The sequence below is a fragment of the Sorex fumeus genome, unplaced genomic scaffold (assembly GCF_029834395.1).
Source record: "Sorex fumeus unplaced genomic scaffold, SorFum_2.1 ptg000044l, whole genome shotgun sequence".
Classification (NCBI taxonomy): domain Eukaryota; kingdom Metazoa; phylum Chordata; class Mammalia; order Eulipotyphla; family Soricidae; genus Sorex; species Sorex fumeus.
Genome location: NW_026606101.1, coordinates 10828695 through 10846378, shown reverse-complemented (window position 1 = coordinate 10846378; position 17684 = coordinate 10828695). Strand labels below are relative to the sequence as shown.

The 17684-nt window shown below is 46.6% G+C and overlaps 1 protein-coding gene across 2 annotated transcripts in view; it reads right to left on the bottom strand.

The window, feature by feature from the left end:
- EDEM2 (ER degradation enhancing alpha-mannosidase like protein 2) overlaps positions 1-13784 on the bottom strand; it is a 34381-nt gene extending 20597 nt beyond the window's left edge. Inside the window, exons 1-5 of one of the 2 annotated variants that reach the window (XM_056121543.1) lie at positions 13584-13784; positions 13239-13349; positions 10065-10104; positions 6199-6304; positions 2545-2670 (exon numbers count right to left, since the gene is read on the bottom strand). In XM_056121543.1, the coding sequence (XP_055977518.1) occupies positions 2545-2670; positions 6199-6304; positions 10065-10104; positions 13239-13349; positions 13584-13690 (490 nt within the window). In that variant the 5' untranslated portion in view covers positions 13691-13784. Of the gene's footprint in view, positions 1-2544; positions 2671-5797; positions 5925-6198; positions 6305-10064; positions 10105-13238; positions 13350-13583 lie in introns of those variants that run through there. The other variant, XM_056121545.1, reaches the window with a different exon arrangement.
- Positions 13785-17684: the final 3900 nt, after the last annotated feature.

Here is a 17684-nt window from a genome sequence, read left to right as displayed (position 1 = left end):
CACTGCAGCAGCTCATCTGATTCTCTGCACTCTGTCGGGGCGAGGGAAGCAGGCAGGTGACTGTCTGAAGCAGGTGGCTTTAAGCCAATGTGGGGAGGTGCTGGTGGCCACTGAAGCGCAGGCCCCATTTGAAGCCACTCAAGATCTGGTATTTTTCTTTTTTTTTTCCTTTGGTTTTCTTTTCTTTCTTTTTGGGTCACACCCAGCATTGCACAGGGGTTACTCCTGGCTCATGCACTTAGGAATTACTCCTGGCGGTACTTGGGGGACCATATGGGATTCTGGGAATCGAACGCGGGTCAGCCGCATGCAAGGCAAACGCCCTACCCACTGCGTTATCGCTCCAGCCCCATGGTTTTATTTACTTTTAATGACATAGATGAACTAAAGCATTTTAGTGGTACATGGGGTTGAAATTAGGGCCCCACACAGGCAAAGCAAGTGCTCTACTGCTGAGCTATATCCCGGCCCCACTCATACAGTTTCCACAACACTGTGGTGACCCAGGTCATCTGCAGGCCTCACCAGTCCCTGGGCTCCCCTGGGAGTCAATCCCAAATTTGGTGCTTCAAGGGGTTAAATTATTGCCAACGACAACACAGGTCAAAGAGACAGCTCACTGGGCAGTGCGCATGCTTTGCATGCAGGGGGCCTGGGTTTGCTTTTGGATACTGCAAGGTGCCTAGAGCACCACTGGGAGTGATCACTGAGCCAGTGCAGGAGTAGGCAGTCTTGAACACCGCTGGGTGTGACCAAAAAATAAAGAGGGAAAAAACCTACAGCACCAATGATATAAAAAAGGAGGTGAGCCACTAAACTGCTCATGTTTTCCAATTTACAGTAGGAAAAGTCAGGCCTGGAAAGAAGTGCCTCAAAGGGCACAGAGAGCGCCAAAGAGAGCTGGGCTAGAAGCAGCTGTCAGGCACCCACTTCCTTTACCCCGCCAAGGGCAGCGCCCCACACCCCACCCTCTGCCCCTCAGTGCCTGCTAAGTTTAGGCACGGAACTCAACAACCAGTTGGAGGCAGAGATTTCCTCCCAGCCTAAAGTCTAACAATCCCAGGGAGACCCATGTGTGGCAGCAAACTGTGGACAAAGCTGCCAAGACTTCCAGGCCGGGGAGATGGATCGAAGGGCAGAAGCACAGGCTTTGCAGGAAGGAGACCGGGGTTTAGTCCCGTGCCCTGCAAGGTACCTTTAAACGCTGCAAGAAGCGACCCCAAGCAGCAAACCAGATGAGCTCCAGACCATGGCCAGTCAAGTATGGACCCCCAAGCAAAAACAGACAACGGCAGAGGCCTAGATACGTTGCTGGAGATGACAAACTTGTTATGTGGCAGTCACGAGTGGCAAGTAGGGAGAATATAATTCCCAACTGAAAAGGCTGTGAGGGACTGTTTCAAGAAAGCCAGGCAGCTTTATAAAGGAGGGACGTGACAAAATCTGATTTCTTGACCAGAACGGTCGAGATGTGGGTGATTGCTCCAGTGGGAACTTTTTAAAAACATGCATGTGTCTTAAGATGCAAGTTCCTTAAATGACACAAAATGACCCGGCAGTAGAGCACATGCTTTGTCTGAATGAGGGCCTAGGTTTGATCCCCAATACTACCAAAAAGAAAAAAAAGAAAGAAAGAGAAAAAGGTGGGGGGCAGCAGGCAGCTCCTGTGGGAATGAACCGCACAAGTTGTGAGGAGAAACACAGGCCACTTGCTGTGACGCCAGATTGCTCCTGCACTGAGGCTCGGGCCCCAAAGAGAGGCAAAGAGAGAGGGAGCTTTGGGAGGCCTGGGGATTGGGTGGAGGGAGGAATGGGTGCGGGGGGTGGGGGGTGGAGCTGACCACAGCAAGCTAATGTGGAAACAGCCCTGAGGGCTTCCACCACACCCCAAAGAGAACACAGTGTCCAGCTGATGCTGCCCTCTTCCCCCCCCCCAACATCAGACAAACACCCCAAGCTTGGCCTCCAGCCCTGAACACAGCTTCCAAACAAGTCTCTCTCACTTCAGCGATGCTTGAGGCTCCCCAAGCACTTTCTCCTTCCTGGCTTCATCTTCAGTTTAGCCCTCAGTGGCGGAGAGGCAAGAAAGAAGATTTCCGTTTGGTATGCAGGGACCAGCAAGGAGAAGCGTGGCTCGGTCCAGCCAGTGGCCGGCAGTGCTGAGCCTACGACCTCAGGAGAAAGGCTCCTGTTCTCGGAACTCTTTCAACCCAGCAGCCCTGGGGGTGTGCGAAAGGACTCAAGCTTGAACAGGGCTGAGGCCGTCTACCCACCAACCTGGCCTTCAGCTGCACGTCCCACCTTTCCCCTTTTGCCCTTCACTGCCACAAACAAGATTATCAGCTCATCCCTTCAGGGCCAGTGCCCAGGCAAACCCTCAAGATGTACCAGGCTCTTTTGATCTCCTCCTGGGCGCATGGCAGTAAGGATGCCAAGTGTCTGGGGGAGAGACGTCAGGAATGAATTGAGTGCTGGCATCCCTCTCCCCAGTAAGAGAGGTGGAACCTCCCGAATGTCTCCCTCCCCCACTCGTGCGGGCATTACCTGGCAGAAGTTTCCGGGCCGCCTCCTCAGCCATCCTCAGGAGCGGTCCCGAGCAGGGCCAACCGGCCTCCACCTCCACACCCGCCTTCTTTGAGAGCAGGTGAGCCGACAGCAGTCCCCCCACCACTGGAGGAGCGCACACAGAGAGGAGAGTCAGGCTCAGGGGGGAATCTCTCGTGAGCAAATCCTACCTGAACCCCTGGTCGGATGGATCGATGGGAAGGGGCTAGGGTCTTCAGGGGAAAGGAGGGTCCCTGAGCCTCACACTGGTACAGTGTTGAGCTTGAAACACTCCCCCTGCTTGGGGGTTTACAGAAGCGAGGGCCATCACGAGTTTTCCAGCCCTGCGGCAGACCCAGCGCCAGGCTACCACAGTGCCCTCTTAGACACTGAGGCTCTCATCAGTGGCAGGGCCAGGTCTTCTGGCTCTAAAGCCCTTCCTATTTTGTCTTGGTGTGGTTTTGGGGTCACATCCGGCAATGCTCAGGGGTTACTACTGGCTCTACACACAGGAATTACTCCTGGCAGTGCTCAAGGGACCATATGGGATACTGGGATCTAATCTGGTTCGGTCACTTGCAAGGCAAACCCCCTACCTGCTGTACTATCACTTCAGCTCCCTAAAGCCCTTTCCTTTTGGTTTTTTTAGGGGGGCCACACCCGGCAGTTCTCAAGACTTAACCCTGGTTCTTTGCTTAAGGATCATTTGTGGTAAGCTTGGGGGACTGATCATATGAGATGCTGGGTACTGAACTCGGGTCAGCTGTGTGTAAGGCAAGTACCCAACCCTCTGTATTATCACTCCAACCCCTTTCAACAAAATATTTTTACACTTAAAAAAATTTTTTTTCAGCACAACATAAAGTGACAAGATAAACTTAAATAAAATACAGAAGAGACTTGGCAGATACAATAAAAAGATGTAATGTACAACTGACTGAAATTCTATAAAAGAAAAGAGGGCAAAATGGGAAGAGGAAAAAGGTTAAGAGAACACAGTTAAATTTCTTTTTAAATTCAGGGCATCTTAGTTACTCCTGGCTTTTTCACCCAGGAATCACTCCTGGCGGGCTCAAGGAACCATATGGGGTGCTGGGGGCCAAGCATGTGTCCGCACCCTCCCCCCTGGCCTGTCACTCTGACCCCTGAAGAATTTAATTTAATGTACCTGAATTTATTTTTTAGAATAAAAAACTGTTTAACAGGAGATAGCAGGGGCTGGGGAAATAGTACCAGGGTCAGCATCCATGCCATGAGCCTGTTTCAATCTGGCATCATCACACAGTTCCCAGTTTGGCCAGGTTAGCTGTGGAGGTCCTGATCACCCTTGGGGTCCTCAGGCAGTGGCACTGAACCCCCCAGGCATGGCTGCTGAGAATCAGGGAATGTCCCCCCCACGCCCCTATGTCTGACACCTCCCCACCCCTCACCAAAAGAAAGGAACAATTAGAGTGAAAAAAAATATATATGTATATACATACATACATATTACCAACACAAAATAGAAAATGAGGGGTGTTGGAGAGATAGTACAGTGCATAGGGCATTTGCCTTGCATGCAGCTGACCTGGGTTCCATCCCTGGAACCTCATATGGTCCCCTGAGCACCACCAGGAGTGATCCCTGAACGCTAAGCCAGGAGTAACCCCTGAGTACTGCTGGGTGTACCTACTCTCCCCACCTCCCCGCAAAAAAAAAAAAAAAAAACCAAAACAGTAAATAGGGGTGCCACTCTTTAGTGGGGACCATGGAGTACTCCAGCCCTTTGAGCTATCTCCCTGGCTCTGACAAGATTACTTTTTGTCAAACTCAGTGAGATAAAGACAGTTTTCTACAAACAGAAGCTGAGAAAATTTCCCAAGAGCACAGCTGCACTGAAGGTCCTTCTAAAGGAAGTACTTTGGAGACAGGGAAAGGAATCACAGATCCACGGTCTGCCACATAAGAAGAAATACGGTAAATTTGAAAAAAATATAGGGGCCAGAAGGATAGTACAGTCAGTAGAAAGCTTGCCTGGCATGCGGCTGACTCGGGCTCAATCCCTGGCGTGCCATATGGTCCCCCGAGCACTGCTAGGAGGGACCCCTGAGCGTTGAGCCAGAAGTAAGCCCTGAGCACTACTGGGTGTGGCCCCAAAACAAACAGAAACAAGCAAAAAACTTGAATAAATCTAAGACAACCATAACATATAAATCAAAAGAGAACTAAATTTCATAACTACAGCACACAGTTAGGGAAAACCATAGTCAGATTTTATATTGTTCAGAAGGAAAATTAAAGTTTTTAGAAACTTTAGACTTTGTCAAATTAAACTTGTGAATTTCCCGTGATATATTTAGATGTCATGCATAATTTCTAGATCAGTCATCCAGAAAGAGAGTACGGGGGGTAAGGTGTTTGCCTCTCACACAGCTGAGCAGGAAAGTAGTATATTTATATAAGAAATAAAGGTGAAGGGTCCATATTAATTGACAGATAGTCAATTGGGCTCAGAAGTTTCAACCCAGCAGTAAGCTTGGTCTCAAACTAAGGTTTGATTCTTAAACTAGGACTTGATACCACGATGTTCTTCTAAAAGGACTGAACCCAAGTCAGCTGCATGCAAGACAAGCATCATACCACTGTACCATTACAGTTTTCTATTACAGAAAAACATACAAAATAAAGATGAGCAAAATAAGGATAAAAGACAACTAGATGGGACAGCTGGTAACTGACTTGTGGTCTCGATAGAGGCTCACTGCACATAGGGTTGTAGCAGTTTCACCAGAATCATTGGAAACCTACTAAAAATACTGATTCTAGGATGCAGCCCAGATAAGCCAATTCACTAGGTTTAGAGAGGAACCAAATATTTAACATTTTAAAGGGATCTAAGTGGTTTTATGTGCATCAAGGCTTGCAAACTTGCTATACTACAGTAATCATTAATCACATTTTAAACCTATTTAACTTTAAACCATTTAGTCACTATTTAAATTTAAACTCACTATAATTAAATGAAATAAAAAGTTCAGTCCTTTAATTGCAGTATACACATTTCAATGATCAATAGCTAAATGGAACTAATAGCTGCTGTACCAAAATCATAAATATAAAACAATTATTTTTGTTTGTTTTTGGGTCATACCCAGCGTTGCTCTGGGCTTACTCCTGGCTCTGAGCTCAGGGATCACTTTTGGCGGATATGAGGGACCATATGTGGGGCCAACAATCGAACCTAGGTTAGGTGCATGCAAGGCAAGCGCCTTACCCGCTGTACTATGTCTCCAGCCCCTATAAAACGTCTCTCTCATGGCAGAAAGTTCCACTGGGAAGGTCTCCTAGCCAATATGCTCCAAGAAGGTGGGTGCACATCTTTCTTATTCATGGCTGTATACCTAGTACCAAATACATGTTATAAAGGTAAGTAGTTCTGGCATATTTCTTCCCAGTCTTTTCTCTATAATCTGCTCAATTATATGTCTGAAATTGAGGTAAGGTCATAAGACCTCTCACCTCTCTCCTTGAGACTTCTTTATGAGAAGAGAGCTCAGTCAATATTTGGGACAACTGCCGGCTCAGCCCTTTAGATATCATTTCTTAACTCCTGGCTGATAGACCAAAAAAAACCTCCACAGTTTTCTTCCAAAAATTTTCTAAGGCAGCCCTTACCTCGGATGTTGGTTTCAAACACAGAAGCATTCACATCAATATCAAAGTCCACGTTGTCTTGGAGCACTTCAACTACTCTTTGGAATTCTGAGACATTCCCCAAAATCTGGAAGCAAAGGAGGACATGGCAGACAGCAAGGTTCTCACTATTTATTTACCTATCTTTATCTACTACACTAAAACACAACCCACTACTCCAGGATTTCCTGCCTTCAAACATGCGGTTCCCTCTGCCAGAAGTCATAGTGTCTTCCCATCTCCCAGTAGAACCTACCCTCAATTGATGCTCTCTCTCTCTCTCTCTCTAAAGATTTAAAGATTTTTTTTATCGAATCATTGTGAAATAGACACTTACAAAGCTGTTCATGATTAGGTTTCAGTCATACAGTGTTCCAACAGCCATCCCTACACCAGTATACACGTTTCCCTGTACAGTGCCCCCACTTTCCCTCTTATCACCCCCCCACCCTACCCCCAGCCTGGCTTTTCTTCTCTCCCCCTTCTCCTCCCCTCCCCCTCCCTCTCCCTTCCCTTCCTCTCCCTTCCCTCCTTTTGGCAGGCCCTGGTTTGATCCCTCTCTCCCCCCCTCCCCAATTTTGGGTTGTGGTTTGCAAAACAGATACTGAAAGGTTATCAGATATATCCCTTTACCTACTTTCAACACTCAATTCTTGTCCAGTGTGATCATTTCCAGCTATTACTGTCATACTGGTCCCTTCTCTATCTTACCTACTCTCCGCCTCATACACACTATGGTTGATTTCAACCAGTGATCAATTAGTACCTTCTCTAGGGAATCATTCTTTCTGCCAACTCAAATGAATCTATTCTTCCTTAAAAACAAACAAACAAACAAACAAGAAAACCTCCAATAAATTTAGCCACACAAATCTCAGAGTATCTCTTTCTCTCCTGAAGAGAGCCCTGCTGTCAAGGGCCCTATTCTCTCCTGTGTTTCCCCAGGGAGTGAAGAGCAGCCCAGGAAGCAATTACTCAACAGATGTTTGTTGCATGAGCACATGAATCTTACCCCACACTGCAGCAGCCAGTGATCTCAGAGCAGAAAGCACATCATTCCTGCCCTCTATTTTAGATATTTCAGTGTTTTTTAACTATTCCCAAAAACCATGATCAAAATCCTTAATCTAGTGAACAAGGCCTGGCAGCCTCTGGGCCTCAACTTATCCCTCCAGTTTCCCTTTTGCGTCTTCTTTTTTCCTTTTTCATAAACCAGACATAATGAACTTGCTTTATTTTACACTTTTGCCATGCTCTGCCCCGCCATTAATCCTCTGCACAGGCTGCTCCCCTCTGCCTGGAACACTCCCCCACCCACACACCCCACCCAGCACTCTTCCCTCAGCACCACTGGCTTCTACTTCCAATCCCCCAATTTAAGTGTCATATCACTCCCTTACGAGTGACCTCCTCAGTCCACTCACAGAACCTGTTTATTTTCTACAGAATGCAGAACTTAATCTGTACTCATTTATTCTGATTTTTTTTTGCATTCCTCACTAAAACCACAAACTCCGAGAAAACAGGGGTCATGTCTTTTTAAACTCACTTACCCCAGGACCAAGGAAATGGCTCAAAAACTGGAGCTCATGTCTTGCATGCAAGGAGCCCCATGTATAATCCCTGGCACTGCATGATCCTCTGAGCACCACCAGAAACAATTCACCAGGAGTAGCCCAAGAGCACAACAGGGTATAGTCCCCCAAAAGCCCAAAGTAAAAATAGTAATGATTTTTTTAAAATGCTTTAATAAACTCACTTATTATCTCTCCAGGACTTAAAACTATGTTTGGTATACAGCTGACAACTGACTCTCAATAAATATTTGATGAACAAGTATCTACAAACTAACATTAAGCAAACAATCTAAATTATCTCTATAGCACTGATCACAATCATGTACATATTAACAACTAAGAGAGTAGTACATGGGTGAAGGCACTTTCCTGACAGGCCCTGGTTTGATCCCTGACACTGCACAGTGTTCCTTGAGCACTGACCCAGGAGTAAACCTTGAGTACCACTGGGTGTTGACCCCAAAATCAAACAAACAAAATTACTAACAATATATAAAAATGAAAAGAGACAACAGAGAACCAAAATGGTAAATAAATAGAAAGTTGTTAAATCTTCCCTATTGTCTTTATAAGGATGATATTAAGGCTCAGAGTCATACAGAATTGAATTCCAAGTTCTACCATTTTTAGGGTGCTAGGGAGTGATCTGGATGGAAGATCCTCCAAATTCCAGCAGGCGGGGGTCACACCCACCACCTGGCCCCCTGGCGCCGTGTAATCCCATCAGCGGCCAAGACTCAGAGACTATAAAATCCAGATCCCGGAACCACGCGGCCGCAGACATCTTATCAGAGCTTTTTTTTTTTTTTTATGACATCTTATTATCTCATTCCTACTTTGGACATACTTGCAGGCTATCGAATGTAGCCTGCCCACAGGGCAGAGTCTGGCAAACTCCCCGTGGCGTACCAAATATGCCAAATACCAGTAACAATGATGGGTCTCATTCTCCTAAAGAGCCGTGAATATAATCTCAGGGCTAGGATGAAAGAGACGTTACTGGGGCCTGCTCGAGGCAATCGACGATTAACAGGATGATTAACAGGGAGTGATAGCACAGCGGTAGGGCATTTGCCTTACAAGCGGCCAACATGGCCGACCCGAGTTCGAGTCCTTTGCCCCTCTCGGAGAGCCCGGCAAGCTACCGAGAGTATCTCGCCCACACGGCAGAGCCTGGCAAGCTACCCGTGACGTATTCGATATGCCAAACATAGTAACAACAAGTTTCATGATAGAGACGTTACTGGGCCTGCTCGAGCTAATCGATGAACAACAGGAGGACTCTCTCTACCATTTAATAACTTGCTTACTCTGATCAAGTCATTTTATCTTTTTAAGAATCAGATTTTTCAGCATAGGAAGCAAAGGACTTATGAACTGCTGGAAGGATTAAACAAGAGTGTTTATATATATATATATATATATATATATATATATACACGTGTGTGTGTCTGTGTGTGTGTGTATGTATGTATGCTTAGCACAAATCCTGCACATATCAGACTGTTACTATTTTTAATCCCTGACATGTACATTATGAGGTAAGTTTCCAAAAGCAAGAGCAAGGAGGGTATCAAAGCCTCAGTGTTCCTGATAGAACCATCTATACCTATTATAGTTACATGTTCATATAAGTTCTCTAAAAATATTTCCTATAGAAGTCATCATTTTCCTTATTGGACCTGATGACTCAAATTGTGAATGAAAATTTAAAGTTTTGAGGGAAGAGATGTGGTTCAATGATAGAATACATGCCTTGCATGTGTGATGCTCTGGGTTTGATCCCCAGCATCACAAAAGAAGAAAAGATAAGAAAGATGGAGTGATAGTACATCGAATAGGGTGTTTGCCTTGCAAGCAGCCAACCTGGATCCAATTCCTGGCATCCATATGATTCCCTGAGCACAGAGCCAGGAGTAAGTCCTGAGCACTGCCAGGTGTGGCCCTAAAAAATCAAAACAAAAAGGAAGGAAGGAAAGGAGAAAAGAAAAGGGGGAAAAAAGTCTAGGGGTTGGAGAGAAAAAACAGTTTGCAGGGCATCTGCCTTGCACATGGTCAACCTGGGTTCAATCCCCTGCACCTCACATGGTCCCTCAAGACCTCCAGGAATGATTTATGAGAGGAAATAGAGAAGTAAGCTGAATGTGGCACAATAACTAAACAAAAAAGTCTAGGTGTGAAATTAATGTCTCAGTCCACAGTAAAATTTCCAAAGAGTAAGGATGCTGGATATATTATGATAAGGAGAAAAGGAACAGACAAGACACTTACCAGCAAGGTGTCCAGAGCATCAATTAGAGTCAGAGAAAAACTGTAAAGGACAGAAATATCAGTTGCTTAGTAAGAAAATCAAATAGCAGATATTGATTGCCCCAGACCAGATTGTCCCAAAACTTCTTTTTTGTTTTGTTTTGTTTTTTTTTTTGTTTTGTTTTGTTTTGTTTTTGGATCATATCTAGCGATGCTCAAGGGTTACTCCTGGCTCTGCAATCAAGAATTACCCCTCGGGCTGGAGCGATAGCACAGCATATAGAGTGTTTGCCTTGCATGCAGCCAGCCCGGGTTCAATTCCCAGCATCCCATATGGTCCCCCAAGCATCGCCAGGAGTAATTTCTGAGTGCAAGAGCCAAGGGTAACCCCTGTGCATCGCCAGGCGTGACCCAGAAAGAAAAAAAAATTACCCTTGGCAGTGCTCAGGGGACCATATGGGGGTGCCAGGGATCAAACCTGGGTCCACTGCGTACAAAACAAACATCCTTCCCGCTGTACTATAGCTTCAGCCCCTGTCCCTCTGCTCATCCCATGGCCAGAAATAAAGACACCACCATGAAACTGGCCAGGCACCTCTGACCCACCAATGCACCTGGGAGAATGGACTGGACTCCAAAGACTAGCTCTACAATAGGTGAAGACATCATCTCAACTCTGGAATCCTCTGCCATAGGGAGACAGTAAAAGACTGCTAAGGGCACAGATTTTTTCATATGGCGGAATTTATCTCAGTTCATGGAGCTTTGTGATTTGAAAATCCTCACAGCTGTGTTGTTCAGAAAAGCAAAAAGCAAAAATGAAAAAAGAAAGGAAGAAAAGAAAAAAAAGCAAGCAAGCAAACGTGCTCCAGTTGTTGAAAGATGAACTAAACTGCAGTATTTTAAAACAACGTAAAACTAAATTGTCAAAAGATTTATCAATGATAAGTCCTATCAATGTTAGGACATTCAAATTATACTGTAGAGTGGAAATGACAAGGCACAAGTCAGAGTGTAGTGCGCATCCGGGTGCATTTTTAAAAAGAGACATGAAGGCAGAGAGCAGGTGAGCAGTTGTTCAGGCCAATGCTGGTGCAGGAATTACCTATAAAGGGAAAAAAGGAACCTTTTTAGGGTGCTAGAAATGTTCCATGCCTTTTCGAGCACTCTAAATTTTCCATTGTGACAGTGGTTTACTATACATTCCAAATGGAATATTTTCTTGTATGTCAGTTGGGCCTTCAAAAAGTTCATTTTATGGGCTGGCGAGATAGTACAGCAAGTGGGGACTTGCCTTGCACATGGCCGACCTGAGTTCAATGCCAAATGGTCCCCCAAGCATTGACAGGAGTAATTCCTGAGTGCAGAGCTAGGAGTAAACCCTGAGTATCTCTGGATGTGGCTCCAAAACCAAACTAAAGAATTTTTTTAAAAGTAAAAGGTTCGGGGCTGGAGTGATAGCACAACGGGTAAGGCGTTTGCCTTGTACACGGCCGACCCGGGTTTGATTCACAGCATCCCATATGGTCCCCTGAGCACTGCCAGGAGTAATTCCTGAGTGCAAAGCCAGGAGTAACCCCTGAACATCACCAGGTGTGACCCAAAAAACAAAAAAAAAAAAAAGTAAATAAATAAAAATAAAAGGTTCTTTTTTTTTTTTTTGCTTTTGGGGTCACACCCGGCGATGCCCAGGGGACCATATGGGACACTGGGAATCAAACCTGGGTCAGCCGCGTGCAAGGCAAACACCCTACCCGCTGTGCTATTGCTCCAGCCCCAAAGGTTCATTTTAAAAGATGTATCCATATACACCCTCATAAAGGTGTAAACTGAATATACTGACTACAAGACAGACAATAAAGAGTGGCTGAATTCGAGGGTAAGGGAGCTAGTTACTTGAACGATTTTGTACTGCTTGAACTGCCATTTGCTTGCATTGCTTTCAACAGGTTAGGGAAAAAAGGTACGAATGTTGAATTTCTCCTGTCCTTAGCATGCTCATCTGTAGAACAGAGATAACAGCACCTCACTCCTACGAGTGTTAAAGAGAATTAAAAGCAATGACACAAGTGAAATGCTTAGCATCACAGTGATCAATGTCAGCTTCGCTAAAAGCAATGCTTCTTCACTCAGCAAGGAATAAGACTGAGAATTCCACTTCTCACAGGCTTTATATTCTAGTGCAAGTGAGAAAGACAAACAAGTAGAGAGGCAGGAAGTGACAGTATCAGAGAATGAGAAAAGGGTTCCTGGGAGATATGAGGACTTGTAAGAGTGCTGTGGAAGGCGAGGAGCTAGGGAGGCAGCTCTGGGCGCCAACATCTCAGGAAACAGTCTGTGATATGAAGAGAGAGGGGGTGGCGTGTTTCATTACACTAACCACAAAGGTTCTGTACCTTTATGGTCGAGAGTTTTGTTCCCTCCATGGCCAGTTAGTTTACCTACTGAGACCACAAAAGGCTGGAGACCCGAGAGACAGTACAGTGGGGAGTTTGCCTGCACCTGGCCCACCCTGGTTAGATTCCCCAGCACCCATATGGTTCCCCAAGCCCACCAGGAGTTAAGATCTGAGTATCACTGGGTGTGCACCCCACCCCCCAAAAAAGTTTTTAAAATAAAAAACACGAAAGAGTTGGGTTTCCTAACTCCTCAGAGCCATGGATATCACAGGACTCCAGTGATCTGCGCGGGTCCCCACAGCTGGTGCCTGTTACTGCTGTGGCCAGAGCGCAGAGGTCCATCCACCTCTTGGTGGATACCCAAGGTTTTCTCCACGGTGGGATCCAATTTTCCAGCAGTGGATCCTGGCGGTGCTGGCCTGAATCGGAGTGGGGAAGTTGAGTGCGTGTGCTGCTCTGTGATGTGTGTGTGTGTGTGTGTGTGTGTATGTGTGTGTTTGTGTGTGAGAGCGCTGGGGGGGTGGGGGGGTGCAGAGCAATGCGCCTTCGCCCTGGCTCGGAGCCTGAATTGGAGTGGGGAAGTTGAGTGCGTGTGCTGCGCTGTGATGTGTGTGTGTGTGTGTGTGTGTGCTTGCGCTGGGGGCGTATGGGGTGCAGAGCAATGCGCCCTCGCCCTGGCTTGGAGCTATTCCGGATCAGGTGTTGAGACCTGGACGCCAACAGCCATACCAGACCCGCCCAACTAGGACCAGCCAGCCAGACCCCGACCGCCCCCTTGCTCCTCCGCTCGCACTACCTGCCCCAGGTGTCATGCCCGTCACAGGTGAGAGGTCGCAGCTCGTCGTAGGGAAAGGCATTCTCCAGGTAGCTGTCGTAGGCGTGGTAGAACATGGCCTTGACACGCTCCCTGGTGCGGGGTAGGAGAAATAAGGCAGGGGGGCATAAAGGGGAAACCACGCAGGGGAAGGGGCGAGACAGAGGGCGGAGGAGAGTGGGAATCAGCCCCTGGTTTCTGCCGCGAGCCCGGTGGCGGGATCCGAGCGGGTCGGGTGGGGGCTCTGGGGCGAGGGGACGGGGAGGGTCTGGGTCTGAGCGCCCCGTTCCCCAACCCTGGAGGGGCTGGGAGCCTGGCCCCCTTCACCTGTAGTGGGCGGGGTCGGGCGCGGTGCCGTCCGGGCCCGGCGCACCATGGTGCAGGGGCAAGAGCGCGCACAGAAGGCCGAGCGGGGCGAGCAGCCGGAAAGGCATAGAGCGCGTGTCCTGTCAGCGCCGCCACAGCAGCAGCAGCCACCACCACCCGGTCATCCTGGGCGATTCTGCCGGTTCTTCCGGGAATCCGCGTCGCTGCGCCTGCGCGCTGGGCGAGCAGTCACTCGCTTCCGGACTACAAGCCCCAGAATGCAGTGGGCTCCGGAACCCGGGCAAAGAGCATCTTGGGATATATAGTCTCAGAGGCGGAGATCAACGTGTCATAAGGACAGTGGCTGGGTGTCACGGTCTCTTAGCAGTTGGTGTTTCAGTAACAGCAATTATTGAGTATATATTGTGTAATAAGCCGTTGGGGAGCGCTTTAAAGTAATTTCCAGGCTACCTTATTAAGCAGGAAGGCAGGAACCAGCAAGGGACTCTACATTGAGTGGCTGTATGTAAGGATGAACGCTCAGCCTTTACCATTATTAACGAAATTGAGTTTCCCTCCCCAATTCCCTGATGTTTGTGTAAGGTACTTTCATTTATTTGTCCCACGTTGCCACTCCTAAGATTTCTACAAACTCTTTTATTCTAGGAATTAATAAGATTTTTGCTATTCCAAGTCATTTAAGATGTCAAACAGTTATGGTCTCTTTGGGCCATCTCAACGTAGGCACTTTCCCTTCCTCATTTCTTAGACATTCTTAGGGCTTCAGCCCTGTAGAATATCCCATGAGAGAACTAAGACTCAGGGGCACTACAGTTTTGGAACAGTTTGGGATCCTTTTTTTGGCATCGTGCAAGTTTTCAGATTTTGTTTAGCAGCCCGAGAAACACACATGGCTTTGTGCAATGTGATAAGCAATAGAATGACCCCTGAATTTTAAATGAGATGCAGGTTTAATTCCAGCTTGCCTGCTTCCACCTTCTGTAAAATGGTGGTGGGGCAGGGAGAGACCCTTCTCATCATCAGATACAGTTTCCTTGTCTATAAAATGAAGAGCCTGGGGTCTGAGCAATAAAATAGAGGGTAAGGTGCTTGTTCTATTCACAAGCACTCAACAAACCCTGGTTCTATTCACAGGATCCCATATGGTCCCCAGAGTCCACCAGGAGTGATTCCTGAGCACAGAGTCAGGAGTAAGCCCAAAGTATTGCTGGGTGTGACCTAAAAACCAAACAAAAACAAAAGAACCTCTTGACTTTGAACAAAATGGCAATTGCTCAATAGACCATATGGGATGCTGGAGATGGCATCTTGATCCGCCAGTGAGCAAGGTAAATGCTCTACCCCTGTGCTATTTCTCCAGCACCTCTGACAGCCTTTTAACTTGAGCTTTCTGTGCTCTGGAATGGTTATTTGCTTCTCTTGGCTGAAAAATTAAGACTTCCGTGGCAGCTCAATTCCTTGAGGTTTGGTTTTCTTCTGCCCAGGATCCTTGATCTCTCAGTGGTCAAGAGGTAAGTTAAAGCATATGTCTTTCATGCAGTGGATCCAGACTGGAGTCCAGGAACCACGTGGTCCCCCAGCCCTGGCAGGTCTGGTCCTGGAGACACACACTGTACCTCACCCCCACCCACAGCACCACCAACCTGAAGGGTAAAACTCCTGCACTGGATCAGCATGGCATCCCCAGGATCTCACACTGAATTACTGGCCTGGTTGAACCTCCCTGCACCTCAAGGGGCCCATAAAATTATTTATAAAAGTCAAATTTTACAAAATATTAATAACAAAATGTTTATAAAGTAATAAATATTTCTCAGATAAATGTTCTGAAATGCCATCAGATCACATGAGCATTAAAACCCTGATCCAACCCAAAGTGCTTATGGGAGTAGAGAGCAGATGTTAGCTACTGTGGGTGCCTGGGCTAAAGAGAAAGCACAGGGGATAAGATCCTTGCCTTGCATGCAGCCAACCCTTATTTGATCCCTGGCATCCCATATGGGCACCCCAGCACCACCAGGTATGGCCAAAAAACAAAGACCAAGAATCTCTTAGATTTGAGCAGACTTGAATTAGAATACTAGGTTCATCACCTATCGGAAGTGTAATCCTACCCATTTTGCTTCTGACACTTATTTTGGTCATCTATAAAAGATGAATAAATTAGGGCCAGAGAGAGAACTCAGTGGGTTGGAGGGCATGCTTTGAGGGCTGATCCCCTGCACCTCATAATCAACTGAGACCCACTAAAATAAACCCCTCAGCACAAAACAAGGAGTAGCCTCTGAGCATTGCCAGGTAAAGCCAATGACCAAAAAATAAAAATAAAATAGGAATAAATTAGGACCTACCTAGAAGGATTATGAGAATCCATTAGCTATTGCACCATATAGCACCATATCCGCACGATAACCAAGCTCATTGAGGTTTCTCAGAAGTTCAAGATGCCGCTCTGTTAACATTCATTGATTTAAAGAAGGCCTTTGATTCTGTTGAGACTGAAGTGATTATCAAAGCCCTAGCCAAACAGGGCATTCAAACTCAATACATCAGGATCCTCCATGAGCTATATCATGGATTCACTACCAGGATCTCACCATTCTACAAGGAAGTGATCATTCATGTCAAGAGAGGGGTTTGGCAAAGTGATACCATTTCACTGAAACTCTTCAGTGCCACCCTCGAGAATGTCAATGCGACAACTGGAATGGGAAGGAATTGGAGTGAAGATAGGTGGTCGGCAACTACACCACCTCCACTTCGCTGATGACATCTAATAACACCAAACATTAGTCAAGCGGCACAAATGCTGGCCAATCTCAACTGTGAGTGTGGAAAGGTCGGACTACAGCTGAATCTCATGAATGTTTTATGAGAAACGATCTCATTCCTGACGTTTCATTCACTCTCAACGAAATGAACATCTCTGAATGCAACAGTTATGTGTACCTAGGTTGAGAAGTCAACATGATGAATGACCTGGCACCTGAGTTGCGCAGGAGGAAGAGAGCGGCTTGGAATGCCTTCAAGAACGTCGAAGAAATAGCTAAGAGGATGAAGAACCTCCAGCTCCGGGCACATCTCTTCAATTCCACTGTTCTTCCTGTATTAACATACGCCTCAGAGACGTGGGCCCTATGAAAACAGGATGAGAACACTCTTCGGGTCTCCCAAAGAGAAATCGAAAGAGCTATACTTGGAGTATCATGCTCCACTCAAATGAGATAAAGAATCTGGAGTTCAGATCTCTGTCAACGGTCAAGAATCAGGGATGCTGTCTCGTTTGCCAAGGCATCGAAAATCAGATGGCTGTACACGTAATGAGATTTGGAGACGACCGCTGGACTAGAGCCATTACCGACTGGATTCCACGGGACATCAAAAGATTGCGTGGCCGCCCACATACTAGATGGTCAGACTTCATCAAGACCCTGAATGATCGGTTTGAGGCTCTTCTTGTTCTTAGAACGAGCAGACGCCACTGGGCTACACTAGCATGCGACAGGGACGAATGGAGACGTTACTGGCGCCCACTCGAGCAAATAGATGAGTAACGGGATGTCAAGTGATCAAGAGATTAGCTATTGCATAAAACTTTGTCATGGTTCACTGCTGAGTAGACACTCAACATATATTAGGATATTCTGAGAAATCCTTGAATGTGCCAGAAAAAAAAAAGGAGGTGACAACTATCGAAACTGAAATTTGGGTTGCCACACAGGGGAAATGTATTCATTTCCTGTGGATGGATGAGAGGGCCATTTGACTGCAACATCTGTCACACCATTGATCATCAGGGTTGATTTGACTGATCTGGCTAGTGAGGCATGTGTCCCCATTCTCCCTCACTGCTCTATGTGAGTCCCTCCCAAAACTGTGACTCCGTCAAGAGGACAGCCAACCCTGGATAGAGATGGACTAGACCATTGAAGGTATGTAAGTCACTGTGTTCCCCTGCTTAGAACCTCCAAACAAGCTCTCAAGGTCATTTCCTGTGGCTCTTATCACAAATTACCACAAAGTAAATGGCTGCCAGCCTCCCACTGTGAGAAATGTTCTCTTTAAAGTCTGAACTCAGATTTACTGGATCAAAATGTAGCT